The sequence below is a fragment of the Hirundo rustica genome, chromosome 1 (assembly GCF_015227805.2).
Source record: "Hirundo rustica isolate bHirRus1 chromosome 1, bHirRus1.pri.v3, whole genome shotgun sequence".
Lineage (NCBI taxonomy): Eukaryota > Metazoa > Chordata > Aves > Passeriformes > Hirundinidae > Hirundo > Hirundo rustica.
The window spans coordinates 153,905,096-153,930,382 of NC_053450.1; the positions used below are offsets into that span (position 1 = coordinate 153,905,096).

The 25,287-nt window shown below is 42.6% G+C and overlaps 1 protein-coding gene across 4 annotated transcripts in view; it reads right to left on the reverse strand.

The window, feature by feature from the left end:
* Positions 1-25,287, reverse strand: part of OBSCN (obscurin, cytoskeletal calmodulin and titin-interacting RhoGEF) — a 178,036-nt gene that overhangs the window by 52,157 nt on the left and 100,592 nt on the right. For all 4 annotated transcript variants that reach the window (XM_040077845.2, XM_040077838.2, XM_040077829.2 and 1 more), the window contains 24 exons: positions 23,235-23,501; positions 20,697-20,969; positions 19,232-19,504; positions 16,738-17,025; positions 14,988-15,260; positions 12,582-13,937; positions 11,721-11,999; positions 11,254-11,332; positions 10,781-10,899; positions 9,682-9,879; positions 9,263-9,295; positions 9,076-9,174; positions 8,386-8,604; positions 7,538-7,604; positions 7,413-7,432; positions 6,998-7,126; positions 6,139-6,278; positions 5,559-5,759; positions 5,149-5,231; positions 4,559-4,732; positions 3,613-3,772; positions 2,961-3,077; positions 1,549-1,713; positions 303-461 (listed from right to left, as the gene is read on the reverse strand). In XM_040077845.2, the coding sequence (XP_039933779.1) occupies positions 303-461; positions 1,549-1,713; positions 2,961-3,077; positions 3,613-3,772; positions 4,559-4,732; positions 5,149-5,231; positions 5,559-5,759; positions 6,139-6,278; positions 6,998-7,126; positions 7,413-7,432; positions 7,538-7,604; positions 8,386-8,604; positions 9,076-9,174; positions 9,263-9,295; positions 9,682-9,879; positions 10,781-10,899; positions 11,254-11,332; positions 11,721-11,999; positions 12,582-13,937; positions 14,988-15,260; positions 16,738-17,025; positions 19,232-19,504; positions 20,697-20,969; positions 23,235-23,501 (5,171 nt within the window). The remainder of the gene's footprint in view (positions 1-302; positions 462-1,548; positions 1,714-2,960; positions 3,078-3,612; positions 3,773-4,558; positions 4,733-5,148; positions 5,232-5,558; positions 5,760-6,138; positions 6,279-6,997; positions 7,127-7,412; positions 7,433-7,537; positions 7,605-8,385; positions 8,605-9,075; positions 9,175-9,262; positions 9,296-9,681; positions 9,880-10,780; positions 10,900-11,253; positions 11,333-11,720; positions 12,000-12,581; positions 13,938-14,987; positions 15,261-16,737; positions 17,026-19,231; positions 19,505-20,696; positions 20,970-23,234; positions 23,502-25,287) is intronic.

A 25,287-nucleotide genomic window follows, 5' to 3' on the forward strand; every position in this document is an offset into this window, starting at 1 on the left:
TAGGCAGCAAAATCCACATCAATATAGTTATTCTCTTAATTAAATGAGGTAACAGATAAATAAAGGCTTGTACTTATAATCTCCTTGCTGCATGGTAAAAGTCCACCCTGATGGTTTCCAACATGTTTCTGAGAGGCTTAAAAAAGATATTTTGGGATATTTTTGTAAATTCTACTTGTGCTTCAAAGATTTTTTGAAGCAAAGGAATAGCTCAGAGGTATTCGAAGAATGTCCAAGCTGGATACAAAAGTGAAGCTCTAGCTGATGGAGAAATGCTTTATGAGAGGATAAAGTGATCAGACCTTCATGATGTTCTTGAAGATGTAGCTGTAGGTGTCGGTCTTTGTGTCTCGCTTTGGTTTGCAGATCACAATATAATTTTTGAAGAGGAAAACATGTCTTTTGTGTCCTTTCCATGCCATTCGAGCTCCTGGAGCTCCTTCCCACACAATGAAGTGGCCCTGATAAGAAAAAGAAGGAAGAACACGTAGTGATACATCTGGAATAATCACCACAGTTATGTCTCAACCTCATCTTTCAGCGCCCAGATAAAAAATGTTTCCTGTTGCATCATCCACTGATATATCTCTGTTTCATTAAAGCATAGCAGATGGTTTCTAATGCTAAAGGTGACTCATCAGTCATGGGCACAGCCAGTGGTTGTCATTGCATCTTCATTTAAGTGGTATTATTTTGTGCCAGAAAAATAGAGAGCCTTTGTCAGGCAGAAACACTCTTGGAAATATTAAAAGGAAAAATTATATTTTGTGTATTATAGACAGTTTATATGATGATTTGGTCACCTTCACCAGAGTAGGAAGTATTCATTTCACATAGCTTCAAACACAGACAGCTCAGTTCGTGACTTGGGTTTCCCCTGGCATCTCTAGGGAGAAGTAAACACACGAGGGGTGCGATTGGACACTTTTTGGATGCCTGAATGTGGAGAGGTGAATGCCCCCTGCAGGATCACTGTAATTTAGCCTTACAACTCCACTGAGCAATACACCATGATTCCCATGGAAAACATCGGCTACAGAATAAATTACTTGCCTGGTATAACACAGTAAATCTATAAAGAAGCAGGAATTTGAGTGAGGGTGCTGGAAGTCTTAGACTAAAGTGTCCTAACAGCTGGGTCATTTGAAAAGCCACACACCTGGTTCATGGGATAAACTTGGGGGAGCACATGGGTCTGTTGATGCCAGTAACTCCAGGAGCTGCCCCAAGTTGCTTCCCAGTAATGAGAGGATGAATTGAAACCCTTTTAGATCATGTAGGGCCCCAAAACAATTTTATTCCTGTTTAATGAGCAGGTCACAAAAACAAATAACTGCATTATGAGTGAATTACTCCATAAGCATCCATGCTGTGGTGTTTCAAACCCTCATGGAGCCAGAGCACCCATTTCTGGACAGCAGTAAGTGAAATAAGCAAACATTTTCTTTCAGATATAATTTCTAAAGGATTTTCTTCTAAGAGTTAAGGCTGCTTAGAAACTGGTGAAGGCACACATGGAACCAACAGCGACTGGGGAATTCCAGCTACCTGCCGGATGGGCTCCCCAAGGCTTTCCAAGGTCCCTGGATAATTCTCAATGAGTGAGACGTGGAGGTTGTTCTCGGCTCTTCGGGTGAGGGCAGACACAATGGCATAGGCCTGCTCCAGCAAAGTGCAGTTCTGGCTATTTCTGGCTTTGTTTCGGATTAATTCCTGTAGGTGAATGAAGAAAATATTAGTGGACAATGAGAGAGGAAAAAAAAGCAGTTCCTTCAGAGCCAAAGTTTCTCAATATCTGCTCTGGCTCTTTCACCCGAGCAACTTTTATCCCATTTTTCACTATGAGCTTCTCAAATAATGAACTCTTTTCTTTCCTACCTATTCTGCAGTCTTAAAGACTAACCAGTCTTACATCAGTTGATATTAAGCAAAGGTAAAGTTGAAACAAAAGCCAGGTATGCTTTGGTGGTTGAAAACAAAAAAATTCCAAAGTGATCCTAAATGTAACCCAGTGCATTTCTCTTCTGCTTCCCCTCACAGTACCAGAGGACAAGGAATTCATGTGGCCATGCTGAGTCAACATTAGATTAATAAAAAAGAGAGGATCGAAAAAATGTGAAACGGCATTTTCCCTGTTCTTCCCACATTTGTTCCTGTTCTTCTCTTTCAACAATGAAGGCGTGGAAAATGCCTTTGCTCCTCCAAGAGACCCTTTAAAATGCTGGTGTTTGTGTGCAAGAATGTGTTCAATAGTAGAAAGGTCTTCTAAATATTCAGATTGCTCTTTTATACAACACTAGAATACATAAATATTTTCCCATGATTATTTTCTTCCTGAGTATCTTAGTGCTATTTCCCACAAAAATACTGTTTAAATTGCTGCTTTAAAATTTTTGCTTATGGCCTAAGACAGTAGGACAGATGCAAGCCTGAAAGACAAAATATTTCAGGGTGGTATAATGGGGCAAAGCTTATAAGAAAACAAGAATTTCCTCTCACTATAATATCAGCATAAAACACAAAGAAAATAAGGGGTAAATTATTATCTTAGACATGGAAACTGCTTATTTTTATAACACAAAATATTGCTGAGTCTGAAGCAAATTCATACCTGTCAACCATGTAGTCATATATGTAATTATATAGTATGTTGTAATTATATGTACATTATATTATACATATATGTGATATAATATACATATAATACATTTTAACATATATTTAAAGATAAAGTTCACTGAATTTTATGAAGTTGGATTCTGTGAATCTTCACCTGGCTTTACATGTACAAAACCATTTAGGGAACACCAGCACTGGTGATGATTAATCTCGTATTTACTGAAGCAGTTTTCAATTGTATTTGCATCAGAAGGAAGCCAAGAAATAGGAAATAAAAATAAAATATTTTTCTTCACAAGCTGCACAGAGCAGGATGTAAACGTGTGACAACATCCCTTTACCTTAATTATTGTCTGGTACTGCTGGATCCTGTTTATGGGTTTTTCCAGGTAGTGCTGCAGTGGTGGGATAAGTGGCTGTGAGGGATCTTCATTAGTTAGAAATTCATCCGTGTACCTCTGAAAAAATACATGGAATGACAAGGAAAAGTAGTTATAAAGAGCACTAGAAAAAATCCTGAGTAGCTGGAGCAGAGAAACAAGATTTGCTTATCTATATTTATTATTTATGTGGTTCTCTTGGTCTTAAAATGTGGTGACCTTTAAAATGTCCCTCAATTACAATTACATAAGCACAGCCACATTCACGTCTTTAAAATCTTTATAATATTAATAAATGCATAAGAATATGTAAATATGTTCCCATATTGGCCATATGAGAAAAAGCTAGAAAGTAAACTAAAAATTATTATAATTTAGCAAAAAGATATTACAAATAATAATAAAAAAAAACAGATGTGGCACTTGGTGTCATGGTCTAGTTGAGGTATTAGAGATGGGTTGGACTCGATGATCTTGAAGGTCTCTTCCAACCTAAAAATTCTGTGATTCTGTGAAATCCTTTTCACATTCACATTTATGATTAATAACTACATTTCTTGACGCACTGGGTTACAGGATGAATTTCCCACAGGTGCTTTGGCTCCTGCCTTACCTTGTAGAAATCCTGGACAGCTTTGCTGACAACAATTGACTCAGCCTGGACCCTTCCCACCAGGTACTGGATGTACTTGTTAAACTCTGCCTCGTGCTTGATGAAGCACATGGCCACGTCGTCATCAGTGTCACAGGTCTGCAAGCTCCGGAGGAAGACACTGTGGGGACAGGGGGAAAGGTGCTGGAACAAGGCTAAAACACAGCCCCAGCAGCCAGACTGTGAATCAGGAGGTGTCAGGTTTACACAGGTTGAGGGAAATGATGGGGGGAAGTGAGAGATGTTGCACTTCTCAGCACCTCTTCAACCAGCACAACGCTGTTCCTCTTGGCTGGGATGGGTATGTAGGGACTTTGGAGGACAGGACAAGGGGGAATGGCTTTGAACTAACAGAGGGCAGGGTTAGATGGGATATCTGGAAGAAATTCCTCCTTGTGACAGTGGTGACACCCTGGCACAGACTTCCCAATGAAGTTGTGACTGCCCCTGGATCCCTGGAAGTGTCCAAGGCCGGGTTGCACAGGGCTTGGTGCAGCCTGGGATAGTTGAAGGTGAAATTCATGGATGCTGACATCCGTTTTACATGAGTGAACGTCTCTATGAAGACACCACTGAAGTGCCTGTGAGTTCTTGCTGCCTTTTTAACATAATTCACTATTTTTCAGTTAAATTCACTTAAAAGAGTAAGAAATAAGCTGGACACAGGAAGCCTTGAAGCTCTGAAAGGGATTATGGAAGTCCTAACTGTGTGCTATGATTTAAGCCATGCCATCATTTCCCCTCCTGAAAGGAGCATCAATTCCCTTTCACCTCTGCGCTGCCAGTGCTCCACATCAGGAATAATTGTAAGAATAGTAATAATAATAGGAGTAATAATAATAATAACAACAACAGCAATAATAATGCCACTCTTTGGTCTCCAATGAAGGCACTTGGGAATGCCCACCTGGAATGGAAGCGACCAATGTCATCAATATTCCTGAAGATGGTGGATTTCTGACTGGCAACAGCTCCTGGCACACTGGGACAGGTGTCAGTGTACCTAAGGTGATGAGTCTGGAGGAACTGTAAATCTTGAATGTAATCTTCCTCTGAGATCAGTAGCTCCTGAATGAGAACACTGAAGGGGAGACAGAGAGGCAGAGAGAAATCACAGAAAAATCATCATAATTGTCCTTGAGAGGCTTTTAGGCTGTAAAATAGAAATATATGATCAGAGGAACCAACTCCTGGGGTGTGTGGAAAGATCCTCTGTGGGGATGGATGGATGGATGGATGGATGGATGGATGGATGGATGGATGGATGCATGGATGGATGGATGGATGGATGGATGGATGTGGCCAGTGGAAGGTGTCCCTGCCCATGGGACTCCTTGGCACTAGATGGTATTTCAGGTCCCTTCCAACCCAAACCATTCTAGGATTCTGTGATCTTGATTGCCTGGAATTTTCCTAGGCTGGAATCAATCACAAAATACAACTGGTTTGAAAGGGAGGAGAATTCAAAGGTGCAAATACCAAATGACATGGGCTCACCTCAGCTTCCTTTTGTATTCATCTTCGGAAACAAACTCTCCAGGAAACTCTGGAATTTCCATTGTTCCCCACTCCGGTGACAGCTACAACATTAGGAAAAAAAATTCAAATAATTCTTGGTAGTGAACAGTGCTTTTTCTATACATACTGAGGAATATCACTCATGTGTTCACATCCTGTTTAGTTCAACTATTACTAAACCAGTGTGAAATTTCTTTTGTATTAGAGAGTTTTTAGGTCTTTCCAACCGAGAAGCCCCTGCACAGACCAGAAATATCGTCTAATAAAACCATGAAAAAGTACAACCTTCAACAACCTCCTCCTCCACAACTCCTTGCCAAAGGGATGGCTCTAAACTGCAACAGGAACAAGAAATTTTAAATTACATATAACCAAACATGACCAGTCACCTTTAATTTCTTGTCCAGATAAGCTGGAGACACCCAACCCTGTCGAGAGGGACTCGATTTCGTAGGTTTAGTCCTGACCAGCCATTTGAGAGGATGAGCTGAATCCAGGACTTCCACATATTGTCCTTCCTTCAGGGTGATGGCCTCCTTGTCTGGCGCTGCAGGCACATAGTCAGCAGTGACCATGTAGACGTCAAAGATCTGCAAACACAAAACTACAGTCACTCTGTGCTCTTCATTTCCCCCATGAAGACCTTCCCAACAAGATTCCTCTGGCCAAGTCTAAGGCCATAGAAAATCAAGTTCTGCCTTTCTGAAGTTCAGCCATGGAAGCAAGAGGTGCCAAGTTGTAGGCATGTTTTGACCATGTTGACTTGAACCACTTGTTCAGGATCACAGCATGAGCATCAGAATTTGATTCTCTGTGCTCTGTATCACAGGCACAACATCTGTCTACTAAATACACCTACAAAATTGAATAACATCAAGAAAGAGGATGGAGATCCCTCTACCATGGTAGGCTGGTCATTCTAAGTTTAGTTTTCTCCTTGTGTCCAACTTGTCCATAAAGACATCATACCTCCCCTCTGGAATCCCCATCCTCAGATTCAGAGGAGGATTCCTGAGCAATGGATGAAGGTCTGGATCGTCCATGGCGAGGAGATGCAGAGGGAGTCCTTGACTCATCATCACTTTCTGCACCCGGTACTCGAAGTTTAGCTGAAAAGCAGAGCAACAGAGAAGTGTTAAATAAGTGGCCCCAATTTAAACATGAACCAAATCTACCATAATTTTTCTTCTTCCTAGGAAGAGCATTCACAGTAATATTTAGTGTGATTTCCTATTGATATTTAGGATTAAATGAATAATTCGGATGTTTTAATACATGGTGTTGCAGGCCTACTGCACGTATTGCCGCTGCACTGCGAGAATATTTGTTGCAGAGTTAATGTCTTTGGTTTTGCTACAAGTTAAACTTTTTCTGCAAGATAATTAGGGCAGACACAAACCAGAATTTTTCATTCAATTCGACAAATCATTGGATTACTGCACAGCTGTGCACAGAGTTTTCAGCCTTAATTTGATTTTAATATTCCAATGTGAGCTAAAATTTGAAGATGTGAGAAGTACAGAAAACTTAGAAGTGATGAATATCTGAGGAGCTCAAAACACCTGAGATACGCAAAATACACTCCTATTTTTACAATTTACTGTAATAGCTTTTTTCCTGGTTCAGAATTCTAGACTGAGATGTGCAGGTTGGAAGGACTCCTACTAAAATTTCTTACCCCTAAGCATTGACAAATGTTCATTTGCTTATATATGATGACTGTCTCAAAACCAGTTACATAAATCTCACTTGTAATTAAACAACACTTAAAAAAGAGTTTGCATTTTTTTCCCTGCCATAATTAAACTGCGTTTTCCAGATTCCTTACCCTGAGTTATTTTTGCAGATACCATTTCTGAGATACGTGAGGTGAGTTTCTGGAAGAATTCTTCTGAGCCAACATCAGCTAATGAAATAGGACTTTTGGGCACACCTTCTCTGCCAGCTTCAAGGTCTCCTAGAAAAAAAAAGAGAATTTGTTGTTAAGCTGGCACTGCCATTGAAAATTCATCTCTTTTTGAGTAATAAAAGCTTCAGTGGAAGGAAGGTTTAATTTTCTTCCATTCTCCTGTTTTTAAAACTGTTCATCCAAATTCACCCTTGAACAGCAAGCAGTTCTGAAAGGTTCCAACATTTCAGGGAATTTTAGGAAAAGTGGACAAAAAGAAGCGGATATATGAAATATATTGACAGTCCCAGCTGTAGATACAGAGGAAGAAGAGAGAGAAAACAGCTTCTCTTACCTTCAGAAGACTGAATAGTTCTGAAAAAGAAAATAAAGCAGAGTTAAAAGTTGCAATAAGATGGGTAGTAAGGAGAGCTAAATGAGGAACGTGTCCCCCCTTCTCCCACACATCCAATCACTTACCCCAGTGTGGTCATGATGGCTTCTGACACCATCACACGCTCCTGGGTCAGGACTTCAGCCTCTTTCACTGCAAGATTGGGGTTTATCGTTAGAGGACAGAAGGCACAGAGTGTCATTTTTTTTAGGTATTTAATGCAGGCACATTTTCTAGACGTGGATTACTGGGAGCATTGCAGCAGCTCCTGACCTTGGATATATATACCCAGTCCTGTGATGGCAATGATTTTCTCCTCCCCTTGTTCATGGAAAATATATAATTGCCCCATTTCTCCACACAGCTGAAGTTATGCTCCTGCAGCTCTTGATACAATAAAAATGTGGGATGCAAGGCAGGATAACAGAAAAATGTAATCCTTCACAGCTCTGCCCCTATTCCCAGTATATATTTGTTTTACCCCCATCTTATTGTGTTAAAAGAAGCCTTGGAAAGCTCTACAAGAATCAAATAACTCTAATATAATCCAAAATACCTCAGCAGAGTGAAGCACTCAAAATAATTTTTCAAACGGTGACTTTTCCCAGTTACTTTACATTGCCTTTCTTTAATTTTTTTTTAAATTTATGCTCAATTTGGTCATTCCTTAGACTTGTCTTCTGTTTATACAGAAAAGATGCTGCTGTTAATACAAGACAGAGTCAGAAATCTAAAATATTATAGGAGTAAAGAGTGTAACCATTTGTAAGACAAGCAAAATCATGGCTGCTCTTGGGAAAACACATTTTTTGGGTGTGATTTGGTATTTTCCTTAAGAGTCACGCTTTTTTGTTTGTTGGTTTGGTTTTTTCCCCTTAGGCACAGCATGAAAGGGAAATATAGAGAAAGTGTTTGTGTTGTGGCAAAGATTTACCGTCGGCAACTTCCACGTTGGCAGTGCAGATGGACTGCCCAGCCTTGTTGGTGGCAATGCACGTGTAAGCTCCGCTGTACTTCTTCTTGACATCCAACAGGATCAGGCTGTGGTGCATGTTGGAACTGGCGAGTTTATACCCAGGAGTGTCTGGTTTGATCCACAGGATGTCTTCCCGAGACTCTTCTTTCATCCAAGTGATTGTTGGCGGTGGATGTCCTAAAGGAAAATTGGTGCAATCGACTTTAACCTTCTTATTTGCATTCCTCGCTTAAAAATATGAGCCTTGCTGTGAAAAAAATGCTGTTTTATTCCGTTTTCTCATATTTTCCCAACAATAACAGGCATAATATGCAATAAAGGAGGAGAAACCATTTTACAGCACGCTCATAAAGATATTAAATCTTTTCATAAAACCAAAATTGTCAATCACCATACAATTAATGGTCAACGTGCATCATAATACAAAGTGTCATTATCCCCATTTTTACATACAGAAAAATGGAGGTGAAGAAAAATAGGATGCTTAACTGTAAAGCGTTTTTGTAAGAAATGTAAGTTGGGACTAGGATCCCAGATTCAGATACAGGAAATGAGGTTACAATGACTTGGGGGCAGAGAGAGAAGAATGTGTTGTGAAGTTACATGTTCCAAGTGTTATTCAGAGAGATGAGGTATCTGCTCACTTACCTTCAACTTTCACAGATAATGTGATGCTTGCACCCTTTTTCACCTTCTTACTTGTAAATCTTTCCAGGAATCTTGGTGGTATCAGCTGCTCGTGGGAATCTGGAAATAATATTTTTGATGAAGCACAGTGAGTTTAGACTGAAAAATTCCTGGGGCTTCTGTTCTCACCTGCTGTGGTTTCTCTCACCTGTTTTGGATGGTTCTTCTTTCTCATAAGGATCTGGAACACAAGGAGAAAAAACAATATGACAAATAAAAGTAAGCATCAATCCAGGAGCTGCAGATGAAAGCTCCCAAAGTGACTCCAGTGGAGATATTGGTGCGATCTGTAAAAGTCCCTAATGACTCTTTTAATGAAATGAACTTTTAATGAGGATGGGCAAGAATAAAATACCTATTTATAAGACAACGGTCAGACCACAGAGAAGTGGCCATCACCATCTTCTTAAACAGTAATTCGTAGGTGAACCAAGAGTAAAGCACATTATCTTTTACCTACAGACTTCCCCACCTCACCTGAGTTACCTTGGGAGGTTTCTTCTGTGAAAAATAACTATACAAAATGGTAAGAGCCTCTGGAACAGCCCAGAATAGAGCAATACCCACCTTTGACTACCAGCCTGGCTGAGGAATACGCAGAGCCAGCAGAGTTGATGACAAATATCAAGTACTGTCCAGCGTCTGCTTTGGTGACGTCACGGATTTCCAGGGAGTGGAATTCCTGCCTGTCGGTCTTGAGGATGCGATCCGAGGCCTTTAGGGGCTGCCCATTTTTGAACCAATAGAGACGAGGCTGAGGGTACCCTGTGAGGAGTAGTTACAGACACAGAGGACAAAATTCATTGGCAACATTGATTTGGGAGCATCTCCGAACTGTCAGGTCCTCTGCTGTTTCAAGGGTTTAACAGGGCTCCTGTTCCAAGGGTTCAACCAATTAAGAATATTTAAAAATGCGTTAAATTTTATTTAGCTGTTAAAATTGTCTCCTCTCTCCTCACTTTCTGGCACTCCCCATATTGTCTGCATGAGCAAATGCCTTAGAGGTTGAAAAATCAACACTTAGGCCTGATTTAAAATGTTCACAAGGAGAAATGTTGAAGCCAAATGCATTCTCATAATTTTTATAGACAGCAGCAGGGGAAAACAGGAAAATCTCTACCTCTCTCTACCAGAGTCAGCACCAGAGGGATGTTTTTGCAGTTTTTACATTGTAGGAGCAATCCCTTAATGGAGGAAGGAAAGTCCATGACTGCTTCATTTATTGAAGAGAATGAAGAAGACTGACTCAATTTTCATTAATATTATTATATGATTATAATTATTATTAATACATTATACAATAGTTATTTATGTTATATAAATATATGTAATATATAACTATAGTTATTAATAATGATAATAATAATGCAAAGATTATTATTCCTTATTGCTCCTGTGCTCAGAGAAATCCAGAATTCAGTTTTCAGAAGCACATGCCTATTATTATGCCTGGATATATGGACACAAAATGAGGCACTTAATCTGCCTGAGTCTGCTCCAACAATCCCTGTTCAGCAGCATGAACACATTCCCCAGCTGGTTTGTGCAAAACTGGTGCAGGGTGCTCAGCCCAGGGTCACAGGCGCAGAAGAGCACCTTGGAAAAGTCCAGCCCTTCAACCTGATATCAAACCTGGAAAACTGACAATACCGTGGGATCCACTCACCTTTCACCTTCAGGTGAAATTTAGCCAGCGATGCTCCAGGTGCCACATGAATATCATGAAGCTCATCAAAGATCTGGGGCAACTGCTCCTCCTCAGTGGTGGATTCCTCCTGTTCTCGGCTGAGCAGCAATTGGAATTAAAAAGAAGAAAATCAGGATGCCAGGTAAGAGTTAGGAATCAGAATGGTAAATTCAGTCTGTGGGTTTTGGTGTCCTGAGAACAGACTCAGCACCATCTGACATAAAAAGCAACAGAGTGATTCCTTGAAGAAAAACCCCAGATTGCCTGAAGGCTCCAGAGCATGTCTGCCCATGATAAACGTGCACCTGTTGCAGTTACTGCATCTCATCTGGGCTGGATGCTCCTTTATGGCATTAACCTGGCCCTGCTCAGCACAGCAAACCCAGCCCTGACATAAACACACAGATTGATCTCACCAAGTCAGAGGTTAGAGCCAGAGCTCCATATTTTACCTTGAAATATATTCCTTGGCACTGTAGTAAGATGATGTCTCTGTTGCATCTGCTGCTGTCTCATAGTCTGTGCTGGTCACTGTTAAATGGAAAAGGACAGGTCTTGAATAATCTGAGCTTTGGAACTAATTTTCTTGCTTAAATAGATCCTACTGATTTTATTTCCCTTGCTAATTTGACTGACTGGCAGGTGGATTTTATTGTACTGCAGCAGGATCCCACATATCCTCAAGATCATGGAAAACACCTCTGATCACCCCAAAAGCTTTGCTCTGAACCTCGCCTTGGAGCTGGAAAAACCCAGCAGAACCCAAGAGGTTTGCAAGTGAAAATTCTGTGGCCAAAACATTTTTCTTTAAAATGTAAACTGTTCTTTCCTTGGAGGAAAAAAAGAAAAAAAAAAAAAAATAACCAGGTCTCAGCAGAACTCCTTTCCTTGGTTTTTCTACAGTGGTTTTGAGACTTACAGTCCACACGAAGCTCAGCCTTGGTGGAAGCCACCCCCATGTTGTTCTCAGCGAGGCAGCGGTAGACGCCCATGTCCGTGGGGACCACGGCGGTGATGATCAGCTGGTGGCACCCCTCCTGGTCCTCATTGATCATGTAGTGGTCATTTTCCTCGATAGCTTTGCCGTCCTTGAACCAGCGCACCGTGGGCAGGGGCTTGCCAATGACGATGCAGTCAAAGCTCACTGGGTACCCATCCTGGACCTCTTGGTTCTGGAGCTCGGTCATGAACATGGGGGCTAAAGTTGAGGTGGTTGGGGAGAGGAAAGAAAAGTTTTATTTTATCTAAAGGTATATTTTAGGCCCCTTCTGCCAAGATTTCTGATTTCCAGTTTTTTAGTTGCAGAGTAATACCTTTTCTCTAGAAAAGAGTCAAGGGACTCCCTAGCAGTATGAAGATATTCCATCAGCACAGCAACATCACAGCTGCCAACTGTATATTGTCCCTGCTCCTCTCCTTGCCAAAATGTCTTGTCGCCCTCAGAACAATTCTAAACCCCGCATAATTAATTTAAGTACAATAATCACAGTATTTATGATCATGCTGTGGTAGGTGACATTCCTAGCATGAAAAGGCACATTGGTGAGGGCGTTGCAATGTATTAACTTATCTGTGAAGCAGATATGTGCCTCCTTTCCCTCAAAATGAAAAAGAATAAAAAAGTTGGGTTTTTTTTCTAGAAGTGTAAAGCTTTCATAAAAATATCTGCACCAAATTAAAAAAAAAAAAAAAAAATTAAGTTTCTTGAGAGTGAAAGAATGATATTGCGACCTGTTCCCCCTTGCTTTTCCAAGGAATAAACAAGGTTTGCTTCCCCTACCTGTGTCAGAAGTCAGCAAAGGTGGTGGAGGTCTTGCTACTGGAAGTGCAAACTTCCCAAGGGTGGGAGGTGATGCCTTCCCAATGCGCAATTCGATTTTTTTCGGGCCTTGTTCCAAGATGTTGATCTCCACGGGAATTCCCAGAGCACCAAACATCTCCCTGAACCGCGTGACAGCAGTTTTGGCCTCAGACATGATTTCAAACTTGATGTAGATGTACTGGTCATCCTCACGGTACGTCTGGTGGTCAACCACCTCTATGTCCCCTTCATCTGCGCTGACAAAGAGCTCTTCCTCCACATCAGAGATCTCTGTGGAGATCTTGGCCCTGAAGAGTCTGTGGAGTCTCCTTCCTGCTTTTCGGAAAGCATCATCCAGCTCGCTGCCCGACGAGCTCTCTGTCTCACTGTCAGTGCTCTGCTTACTTCGCTTGTCCTTGGGAAGAACTTGAGGTTCTTGAGTGCCCACCACCACCTTAGCGCTGTGTGAGACCTTGCCAAACTTGTTGGACACCTCGCAGGTGTATTTACCCGCATCCTTCCTGTCCAGGCCGGCGATAATCAAGGAGCAGGTGCCATCGCTGTAGTTGTCTATGTGGTAGTAGCGACCATCTGAGAGCTCCTTCCCGTCCTTCAGCCACCGGACGTTCATGTCGCTTTTGCTGTGGGCCACACACTCCAGGTGCAGGGTGCTTCCAGGCTCTCCAGAGAAGTCTTTGAAGGTCTCCGTAAACACCGGGCACTCTTGCTGCTTGATCTCTTTTCTGACTTTGTAGCCTTTGAAAGCAGCTTGGATCTTCACAGCCGCCTTGTTCATGGAGGGGTCGTCTAAATCTGGCAGCTCTGGTTCAGCTGGCTGAGCAGCTGTGGTAGACACAGTGGTCTCCACAGTGGATGTCTCCCACTGTTTCCATAATTTTCCTGTGGAGGCGGACTGAGCCTTGCTGGTAACACTGATGGTCTTCTTCCCAGCTTTCTTGAGGTAGTTTACTAGGGAAGGAGTCCCAGCTCTTGACTCATCATCAGAGCTTGTGAAAGAGAAATCTGCCTCTCCTGTCCTGGCCAGCTCGTCACACGTGGAGTACTCCTCCGAGTAGTAGTGAGACATCTCTGCTTCCTCCTTCCTCAGCTTCTGAAGCTTCTCATCCTCCTCAGGCACCTCGCTGATGGAATCCAAGGTGGGCTCCCGGCTCATACGGCGTTTCTTGGCCAGGGCTTCCCACAGGAGGTGAAGATCTCCCTCCTGGGCAGCTTCGGGGGGCAGGCTGGGCTGGATGTGTCCATCCACCAGCTCTTCAGCCTGGCTGGCAGGGGGAGTTTCCCTGGCAATCTCCTTCAGCATCGACACTGTGGGAACTGCAGGGAATTGAACAGATGAGAAGTTAAACATCTGTGAGTTTTTAGAAAGCACATGGGTATATTCTACAGGAGAGTGTCAGCAGCATTTAACTAGGAATCACACTGAGAACAAAATGGAAATTTACAGAATCACAGGGTGGGGAAGGTTGGAAGGGACCACTGGATATCATCTAGTCCAACCTCCCTGCTCAAGTACAGTCCCCTAGATCACATTATTCATCATCCAGACAGATTTTAAATATCTCCAGAGAAAGCAACTTCACACTCTCTCTAGGAAGTTGATATAACTGAATCTGGTCCCAGTGAACTTGTCCTAGCTGACCAAGCTTTGAGGAGGAGGATGGACCACACCACCTTCAGAAGGTCTGTCCAACCTCAACAATCCTGTGATTCTATACACACACTGAAAACATTACCAAACAACTTCTTTTTTAACTTTTTTTTTTTTTTTTTTTTTAATTCCTTGCACATTTGAACCCAATAAATAGATCTGCCCTTTTTAATGTTGCAGTCGATGAACTGGTTGTTAAGACTGCCAGTGGAGCCTGGAAAGCTGTCTAGGCTCATCCTATCTCCTACATGTACAGGGCTTCCCTGTCTGTCTTGAATAGATCTCCAGTGGCTGTTCTGGGAGCTAAGGCTCATCTCACACAGACACATCTGCTTGGTTGGATGTGCCTAAGTCTGAAGGTGTCTGGGACACATTCACATGCCTCTACATGTTGCCCAGTCCCTTTTGAGATGCCCCAGGTTGTCTGGGACATCCACAAAATACTCTGGAGCATCTCAAAAAAGCACCAAAAAACTCATGTAGAGACAATAATGTCACACCTTAACTATCTGTCTCCAGAAACTCTAATCTGAACAACTCAAAACTATTTGGGACTCAGGAACATACTGGGCAAATGCCAAACAGGAAAATAACAATTCTTTGTGGATTGTTATCGTAGCTTGTAAAAGAAAATTAATTCCAGTCCAAGCTGTGGAGATGCCCCTGGATATCCACACCAGACTGGATTTAACACCCCAGCAATGCACACTTCATACCTTCAAGACACAGGCTGGCAACAGATTTGACTTCTGGAGAAGCCATGCAGGTGTAGCTGTCCTGATCCTCAGGTTTAAATCCACGGATAACGAGTATCTGCTTCATTCCATCAGAGAGGATCTCGTATCTCCCTCCAGCTTTTATTTGTTCTTTGCCCTTGAACCAAGTCACTTTCTCTTCAGTTTTCCTTGATAATGTGCACTCCAGGCGAGCCACCCCCCCTTCCGAGACAGATCCTCCCACCAGAGGTTGGGTGACTGTAACTGGAGGCTCTGCAATTACAAAAATAAAGTGAATTAACACAAAGAACAGATCTGGCTTTAAGACACTCCATTCCATTAAAGCAACCCATCCATCATTTACAGATTTTTTAGCTGTCATAGATTACCAAAGGAAAAAATGAAAAAAGACTGGCAGCATCCAAAGTGTGCACTTCCAAAGATAATATCAAGACAGCCTTCCAAGCTCTCCCAGTGCTTAAACCAGCTCAATCTAAACATACACATGCAGAAGTTTTTGCATTTTCCACATTCCAGTGTTTGTTTGCTGGTCTTCATTTACCCATCACCAGTATAAAAGAAGTTCTACAGATTTCCAGGTCTTAGATGTTTTGAAGTGAAGGAGTTGTGATGTGAGACAAAAAAGAAACAATAAATAGAATGGAAAGAGATTATTCAAAGTGGCAGCCTTTAAATAAAATAATAATAATAATAAAAAAAAGATATATATTTATGCTATCTTAGGAAAAGTAAAAATTATTAAGAAGCATAAATAATTTAAACCCAAAAATCCTCTGCATTTTCTTTACTTTGGAAGGAGGTCTGCCAATGGAACACTGTTTGTACAACCATGATAACTCGAAGAAAAACACATTAAACTCAGAGTTGTTGACTGGGATGTAAAAGACAGCGCTGGGTTCCCAAAAGCAGCACATCTTTCATGGTGACCTTCCTCTCTGCACATTTCACCAGGATGAGGGGATGGCTGCCCAAAATGCCTTGGGTTTGTTGTTGACAAAGTCAGCATGTGCAGAGTCATCAGGGTCCAGCAGTGGAAGCAGTTATTGTTTCAAAAAAAAGTCACTGTGTGCCTGAACCTTAAGCAAAAGAGTATTTTTTTATCTTTATACTCATTTTGAGGAATTTAGATGGGTGATACCAGAGAAAGAGTTGCAAGAAAAGAAGGACTGAGAGAGACTGCCCATCCCACTGTAGCTTCCAAAGTTTCACCATCAGACAGCAAAGGAACTGTGTCCTCCAGCATTTCTTTGTGGGGATTCTTGAAAAAGACGCATAAAAAAACATTAAAAAGGAGAAAGGTGGGTGAAGAAGACAACACTGCCCGCCCATGGTCACGGTCTTGGTTACCCCAAACACATTCCAGCATGCCCTTTTCACTCATTCCGTCCTAACTCCACCAGAAAAGACACTCATGGTGACTGGCCAACACATGGCTGCAGTGCAAGAAACCCATGGTGATTGGCCAGCACATGGATGATGCACTGCAGGCTGCACAGCTGGATGCAGTTTGGAGGAAATCAGTGCTGAGTGCTAAAAACGTAGCAGGTTTTGTTGACAGCAGCCCAGAACGACTTTTATCCCAAGCTCTTCCTTCTCTGTTGTGTTGGCAGCCAAGCAATGAACGATACTGCACTGGGAGATGCCTGGAATGGGTGAAGCAGGCATGCCATGCAAAATGTAGGGTCTGCAGGAGGTTGCAGTCCTCCCTGGCGCCTGTGTCCATCCTCACCTAGCCGCACCATCTGGGGGAAGTGCACCGCCTCGCTGGCCCCAGCTTTATTTATGGCCGACACTCGGAATCTGTAGGGCTCCCCCGGGGCCAGGCCATCCACCGTGAACTCCGTGGTTTGGATGAGGCCCTCGCTGCAGGACTGCCAGCCAACACCTGGGATTTTCCTCTCCACCTTGTAGCCCAGGAAGTCGCGGCCGCCGTCAGCCGGCGGCTTGTGCCAAGACAGAGTGACAGAGTGGCTGCTCTGACTTAGAACTTGTGGCTCTTCGGGTGGCTCGGGGAGGGCTGGGGGCACAACAGAGGTCCTGTGATGTACAACGTGAGCAGTAACACGTGTGGAGGCCCAGGGGCCTGCTACCAGCAGAGATACCCTTTAGATAAGGGTGAGAAAAACTTTCCTCCATGGGTCTTTGCAGACACACGTTAATATTTCTTATGTTTTGTTGTTTCATTGGTTAGTTAAGTTTATGTCACCTTGTTACCGTATATGCACACCTGCCAGAATGTTACTCCTTCCCTTGAACCCCATTGGGTTATTTTGCTGCAGTACCACACCCCTGTGATCCTCTTAGTCCCCCTGGCTCCTGGCCACCCCTCTGCACCCCTTTTCCCCATCCCTATTGGACCCTGACCTCAAGACCACGCACCATTTGTCTGGTATATAACCCTGGATGCTTGGCCCATTTTTGGCTCTCGTCCCTGGTCTACATTCGAGGCTGTACCCACGATGCAGACAATAAACAGCGCTCGGATTTCCAAACAGGACCCCACCTCCTCGCTTTTATCGTCAGCTCTTTACTAGCAGAGTGCTCTGGATGCTCTCAGGGACACGCAGTAGCACAATGCTACAGTAACGCTTCATCCTACAACACCCAAGAGCCTTCTACAAGCTGTGAAGGAAGGAAACGCAATGGACTGAGTATTCTCCTTGTTGTAAAGTCGAGTGTGAAGTCATCATAAAGTCACGACCATGAGTACCTGTGCACCACTGATTTATCCTTGCCTGCCCTAATTATGCTACCAGCGACAAACATTCATTTTCCAGCTCTCATCTCACATAATTAACGTCTCGTATTGCCTTTGTCCCACCAAGCTCAAAATAAAGATAACCCTACACAGTCCATATTATCAAAGAATCTAACTGAAAATTTCAAGTACATTTGAGCCTTGATTGTGTTTATTTTAGGTCTAGCCTTAATTGAAATCAAGATTTTTTGGGACTAAATAATAACTCAAATATTTTAATAACTCACTCCACTTCTATGTAATTGCAGTATATGTCACAGCATCAGGCAATAACAAATAAATATGTGACGGGAACGATCTGGTGTCCTACTGTCCATGATCATAGAATGGTTTGGCCTGGGACCTTGAAGATCATCTAATCACAATCCCCACCCTCAGTACACTGGAAACAGTTCCTTGCCTGCATTACATTTTGGCCTTAAAGACGGAAATAATTCTTTCAGTCTTGAGTTCAAGACATTTACGATGTAAATGACCTTCCATAATATACTAATCTAAAGAATTAAAGGCAAATATGGTCAACAACCAGTTCTTTAACTCTAGACACCACAAGAACAACATAAAATCTTTTTTATATTGTCAGCCAAATTTCATACAAAAAAAAAATCTGTCAACAGGAATAGTATTGTATTTTTATTTTGAAGTTCATTAAATATAAGAGCCAAAATTAGAAAAAGCTGATTTAAATCCATCGAACTATTTTTCTTTTTTTAATTGTGGTGGAAATTACTGGAATGTGTAACAGAAATCCCTTAAGTCTCGAAAATCATTAGGCAGAGACTGCCTGTAGTCATTTAAAGTATAGATGGTCCATCAGTGACTCTTTAACCTCTCAGCTACAGCTAAAATACATTTAAATATCTCATAACCATCACTGTTGGGATAGTGCTGTGTGACCACTGCTGGGTGACCCATTTGTCCCACTGTGGGAAGGAGCCAGATCCTCCGTGCTGAAATGGACACTGACATGTCATTATCCAACCTGCTCCACGAGGGAATTAGGGAATTATCATCTTCCCTACGTAACTATAAACTCTTGTGTCTCTGACCTGCGCCTGAGCTGATCAGCAGATTTCAAAGATTCCTCTGCTGTCCTGGATGATTTTTCCACATGATCTCTAGCTCAGCTCCCTCCTGAGTCCACATTTGCCAAAAGTGAAGTTGAACTCTGAGAATACTGATTTTTGTTAGAGTTTGTGTTCCATTTTTCAAAAGACTGCAGCTAAAGAAAGTTGGGGACCACCTCTACCATCACTAGCCTGATATGTTTTTCTTCTGATGAGGTGGATTACTTCTGGTCAAAGAACAAGTTGCCAGTAGTATTTTCTCAGCCTAAGAACACTATTTTGGGACACGTGAGGCAAAGTGGAAAGACTCAGCACAAAGACTAGGAAATTCAGTGTTGTAGCTCTATACCAAAGTTTGAGATTTTGAGTGCCCCTGGGCTGGAACACCACACACTTACCTATCACAGAAAGTTTTGCTGATGAAATGGCCTCCCTGGAAGCAAAGGTCACCTCTCCAGAATGATGCAGTTGGGCTTTTTTCAGAATAAGTTTGTATTTGTTTCCATCTGCTTGTACCTCCCAGTCCTCACCCGACTGGATCTCTATGTCATTACTGTACCAGGCCACTTCATTAACTGGCACAGCTTCACTCAGGACACAGCTAAATGTTGCTTTTTCCCCCAGAGACACTTCCACATCCGTGAGGGGCTGCAAGAGCTGCAGGCGCCACCCTGTAGGTTAAAATCAGTGATCAAGCCCTCAGTCACAGAAACAGTCAAGAGATTAAGTGAATATTTGTGCTGAAGCTCTGAACAGACAGGCCTTGGAGACCAAGGAGATCATTAAAAGGTTTACATCTATTGCCAGAAGAAAAGGTTTAGAATCACAGGATGGTTTGGTTTGGGAGAGACTTTAAAGCTCATCTTGTTGCATCCCCTGCCTTGGGCAGGGGCACCTTCCACCAGACCAGGTTGCTCCAAGCCCTGCCTAATCCACAACTGGGGACTGATCTCTGCTTTTATACTATTACTTTCTTGTACAGAAAGGGGTTCTGGTCCCCACTGGGGTCTCCAATAACAGCATAAAGTAAAAGGATACAGAGGTAATATTGTTGCTGATAAACCCTCCTCTCTGAAGCCCTGAAGGGCCTATAAACACAACCAAACTCATCAGAATCACAACTCTGAGACAGCCATTTGCTGCCAACTGGTGCTGCTTATAAACCGTGTCACACCCTACAGAACAAGAAAATAAGGAAGCTGTAAAGCATCATCCATTTAGGGGTGAGAAAATTGGATTTTTTCAGATTTTTGTTTCTCAGGGAAAACAAAAAGCTTTGGGATGATCTAATTTGTACCTTCCAGTACGTGAAGGGAGCCGACAAGAAAGATGGAAAGGGACTTTTTGCAAGAGTGTGGAGTGACAGGACAAGGGGGAATGGATTCAGATGGACAGAGAACAGGTTTACATGAGATATTAGGAAGAAATTCTCCCCTGTGAGGGTGGTGAGGCCCTCCCTGGCACAGGGTGTCCAGAGAAGCTATGGCTGCCCCTGGATCCCTGGAAGTGTCCAAGGCCAGGTTGGATGGGGCTTGGAGCAGCCTGTGGATAGTGGAAAGTGTCCTTGCCCATGGCAGGGGGTGGCACTGGATGATCTTTAAGGTCCCCTCCAACCCAAACCATTCTGGGATTCTGTAGGTTAGAGGTGGGCTTGGCAGAGTTGGGTTAAAGGCTGGGCTTGATGATCTCAGAGATCTTTCCCAACCTGAATGATTCTATGATTTATTGTGTGGGAAGAACATTTAGGTAAGAGATAAACAACAAACACAACCTTTCCTTGCTGCTACTCATCATATTTTCCAGGTTTCTTTCCCCTTTCCAACTAGAAATTGAAGGTTTCCCCTGCCCAAGCACTTGAGTTACCTTTCACTGTGAGGAAGGCTGAGGTCACCGCATCACTGCACATAAAAGTCACCCTGCAGCTGTCCTGGGGAGTTAAATTCTTCAGCAGCAGGATATGCCTGAGCCCATTTTCAAAGTAAACCATCTCAGTGTTTTCTGTGGTTTTGGCAGGCTCATCGTCAATGAGCCAGTTGTAATTGTAGGTCTCAGGCTTGGAGAGATAACACTCGAACAGGGCTTCCCCTCCTTCCACGGCCTCCACGTTCTCCAAGCCCTGGACAATGCTGTTCTTGGCTAGAAAAGGACAATTAACATTATTAATTATTTGGCCATACATCTCCTGAATATTAGCAAGCCTTGGAACACTGGATGATTCCCACTGCTGCAGAGCTGATGGAAAAACGTGGATGTGATAAACTGTGCTTGTAGGTTTGTTGATTTAAACCACGGTCTAACAAAATATTATAGTAAAAAAGATTTAAAGACAGTTTAAAAGTAATGATAAGCCTCTAGAACCTCTAGAACCAGCATTGCACCCAGGTTTCCTCCAAAAACCTGACTGTTTTTAATAAATTAAGAAAAAAGTGGCCATATTTGTATGAATCAGACCAATGTTCAATAGGAAGGCATAGCTCAGGAAGATGAAGTTTAACCAAATTCCTTTGTCCTATGACGGGAAACGTTTCCCAAAGTTCTCCCAGACAGCACAACTATCATCATGACTGGGGAGATGTGAATCTACTGACAGCTGGTGATAAAATCTTATTACTTTTCTTGCAAAGTAAATGTAAGAGAATATTATGGCTAGCAAAGCTATAGTGACGATTATCCGAGATAATTCTGCCTCTAAGAAATACACAAAAAGTCAAAATCCTTATCAAGATTACTTTGAACAGTAAAAATTTCTGAATTATTATAAAAGCTCTGTGACATTTAGGTTTATTTTCCCATGCTGTGTGGTGAGCTGTGGGGTCAGAAACATGCACAAACCTCCCCACTCCAGTCATGCATCAGTTGGCACCTGGACAGAAACGATTGTCTCTATGCCAAATTAAAAGTGGGCTGGTGCATGTGGGTATAATTCATGTTGCTACAGGGACAAATGACATGCACAAGGATGAGGACACATGGTTGAGTAAATACAATTTACACATATGCCATAAAATGGTCAGCATGATTTGTGTTACAAACCAAGACACCGAGATACCCCTGTTTAGATCTCTACAGATCATCTGGAACCGTGCTCAGAGGGAAAAAAAAAAAAAATTAGTAAAAATTAATAAACTGTTTAAAAAGCCTCTAAACTGAGCAATTTATTTAATGGTAAAAGCAAACAAACATGCCCAAAAAGCACAAGTTACCAGATATTTATTAACCTGTTACTAATTACAAGATGCCTAGAGATGATGTGTGTGGACTCCCCATCCCTGGAAGTGTCCAAGACCAGGCTGGACAAGTCTTGGAGCATCCTGGGATAGTGGAAGGTGTCCCTGCCTGTGGCACGGGGTTGGAACTACATGACCTTTAAGGTCTTTTCCAACCCAAACTATTCTGGGCTTCTATAATACTAAAAAAAAAAAAATCTGAATTTTATAAGATTCATACTTAAGGAGAACAATAAGGAATTTGCAGATTCTTCTTGGAGAATGTATAATTTTTTTTGTCAGAACAACACAAACTGTTTATCTGTGTGCTTTGGAAGTGCTGGTTTCCCTAATTATGGAAAGCAGCCAATTGCTAACCCTACCTCCTCTGGGATGCCTTTTTGATTATGTTCATTAAAATCTTTTTAAATCCCTACAATAGAGAGCGCTTCTCATTTTAGAAAACATTATAATAAATAATACCCTGTTCTTCTGCACTAACAACCAACTCTAGTTAAGCAAGAAGGTAAAATAGCCACAAATATTCAGAAATCAGAACCTGCTGTTGCTGATCACACCAATTCACTTGGTAAGCAAACCCAGGAATTTCATATGCAGCAGAAAAAAATTATCAAATTTCCTTGTAAAACCCTAACTTCTTGTTAATTTTTGTGTATATTGTTCCTCAGGGTCTCCACAAATGTGAGTGCTGAGTGAGGAGGTAATTCCTGAGGGATCACATTTGAAATTGGTAAATTACCAAGCTCCTTTACTCAGCAAAATTAAATGGAATTCAACGCTATCCATTAGTTACTGGTTTTATGTCAGGCTGTAAAAAGTGCATTTTAACAGCAAAAAAGTGTTCATATTATTCCTTTGGACCAACAACACACCTGTGATTTTACAGCAGTTCAGCAGGACACATCCCATCACACTGACATTCCAGCTCATTGCAGAGGATGTGGGATGGCTAGAGTGGTGTAATGAGTGAGTTTTAATTAGAAATAAGAAAATGCTGCAGTTTCATGTTCAAATCCCATCATCCCCCAACTGTTTTTATCCTCATTTTCAGTACTGGAGTGAACACCAAGAGCAGGTATCTGATGTGTCCCTCATTGCAAAGCCTTGGCATGATTCTTCTACCTCTTAGATTTGGAACCCGTGGTAGTCTTCCTCTCTGGCTGGAAGACCTCACCTTGAACATCAAGTGTAGCCATCACTTTAATGCCTTCAGCTTCACAAGAATAGATGCCAGTGTCTTCTGGGACCGTGGGGTTAATTTTTAGCATGCTCACATTCCAGTCCTGATCGATAATCACTCGCTGCCCATCTGCATGTATTTCCTGATCGTTTTTCTTCCAGATGGCGTGCACTGGCCTAGAATATTGGCATATGAACTCTGCCGGGCCATCTTCATCAACAGTCAAGTCCTGCATGGGACTGACCACTTCAATGGTGGGATCTGTTAACCAACACGTCAGGAAGGACATGCATTAGCGGATCCCCATGGAAATCACCCCTTGGAGGGTTTGTTTTTTTTTTTTTTTTGCCAAGCACAGAGCCCGTGGGGAGCAAGCAGAGTGACAGTGCAAGCAGGGGGTGGCTGGGCACGCCGGGGATTAGCAGTTTAGTCAGAGCCTGTGTCAGCATCAAGCAGGATGGAAGCCAGGCTGGTGCATTAGAACATGACCACTGGGAAATGGGCCACCAGGAACTAGGGCTTGTGCTGGAACAGTCCTGAGTTTGGACTGCTGGCTCAGTGTTTCTCCCAGCGTTTCTGAGATCTTCCACGCTGGGAAGCGCTGGACGTGAAATTTTTCCGCTTCACGAATGCGGAGCAGAAGTGTGATGCAGAGGACTGCAGTGGGTGGTTCCCTGCAACTCTCAACCTCACAGAGCAATAGGAAAATACCACAAACTCTACTGGAAGCACCTCATGCGGCTAAAATATAACTACTCATCAGAAAGGAACACAATTCTCAAATGCAGACACTCATTCCTGTCCTGGGGTGGTCTTGGCTGTCAGAAGTCATGTGAGGAGCAAATATCCAGGACAACTGTGACAAAAAAAGGCCTCTCCACAGGAGCAGATGAATATTGTTTTGATTATTTGTGTGTTCCTCTGCAGCAGACACATTGTTTGGAGAAAAAAAAAAAAAATAGGATTTCCTTTACAGTATTTTATCTAGAGATCATAAACCATTGATATCTCAGACTGAGAGCCCATAAAATGTTGAGGGCAGCTGGATATGCAGCTCCTCTGAAGGTTGTGAGGTCCATGAGGCTGCTTTTAAGCACTTTTAAAACCCAAGTTCTGCTTCTTGTGAGGCAGCTGTAAAGGACAGTAGAGATATCTGACATAGAATACTGTGAGCTTCCAAAGCTGCCAAGAGTCCCTCCTGAGATGTCAGACTGGACCATCCATGTACCATGCAATATGCAGGTCAAAAGGAATAATCTGAATGCAGTCTGAAAATTGGAGTTTCTCTGAAACATCATTCTCAGCAGAATTATATCAACTTAAAAAAAAAATAAATAGGGCTGAAAAGGGACATAAAAAATGACAGTCAGAGAAAGCTGAGGTATCATCAGAAGCTGGACACGATGATCCTTGAGGAACCCTTCCAGCTCAGGACATTCTGTGATTCTATGATGTCCTTATTCTTCAAATAATTACTCTGCTTACAAGCCAGCTGGAATAACCCACACAGGATCTCTGTCTGGAATGCTCCTCTTGAAACTACTGCAGCAGGTTGAGAGTTTGGGATGTTCCTGGCAGTCTTTGGGGAGCAAAGAGAGCTCTGCAAACATAATTTGGAAATTTGTTGAAAGGCTTGATCCTGTTCACTAAGGTTCCCTCTGCCTCTCCAAGTGTCTGCCATGTGTGTTTATGGGGAGGAGGCTTCCGTGGAAGATCTTGGAGATGTTGTGCTGGCCGAAGAAACAAGCAGGTGTCTGTGCAGCTGGGGAGCACAACCCCATCCCTTTTCTGTAAGATGTAGAAATGTGTTTCTCACAGCAAATATCCCCTGTGGTGCTGGAGAAGGTCCTGGTTCCGCTGTCCCCACGCTGATGGCCAGGGAAAGGACCCTGGTAGTCTTGTACACCCATGCAGGAGCTCTTTGGGACTCAGGAGCCAACGTGTGCCCCGGAACCTGCAACTCTCACCTGCCCGGCGGAGCCAGAAAACAGCAGCAGCTCCTTCACCCTTTTCCATTCTCCCCCCATCATCTGAGAACCATCACTCC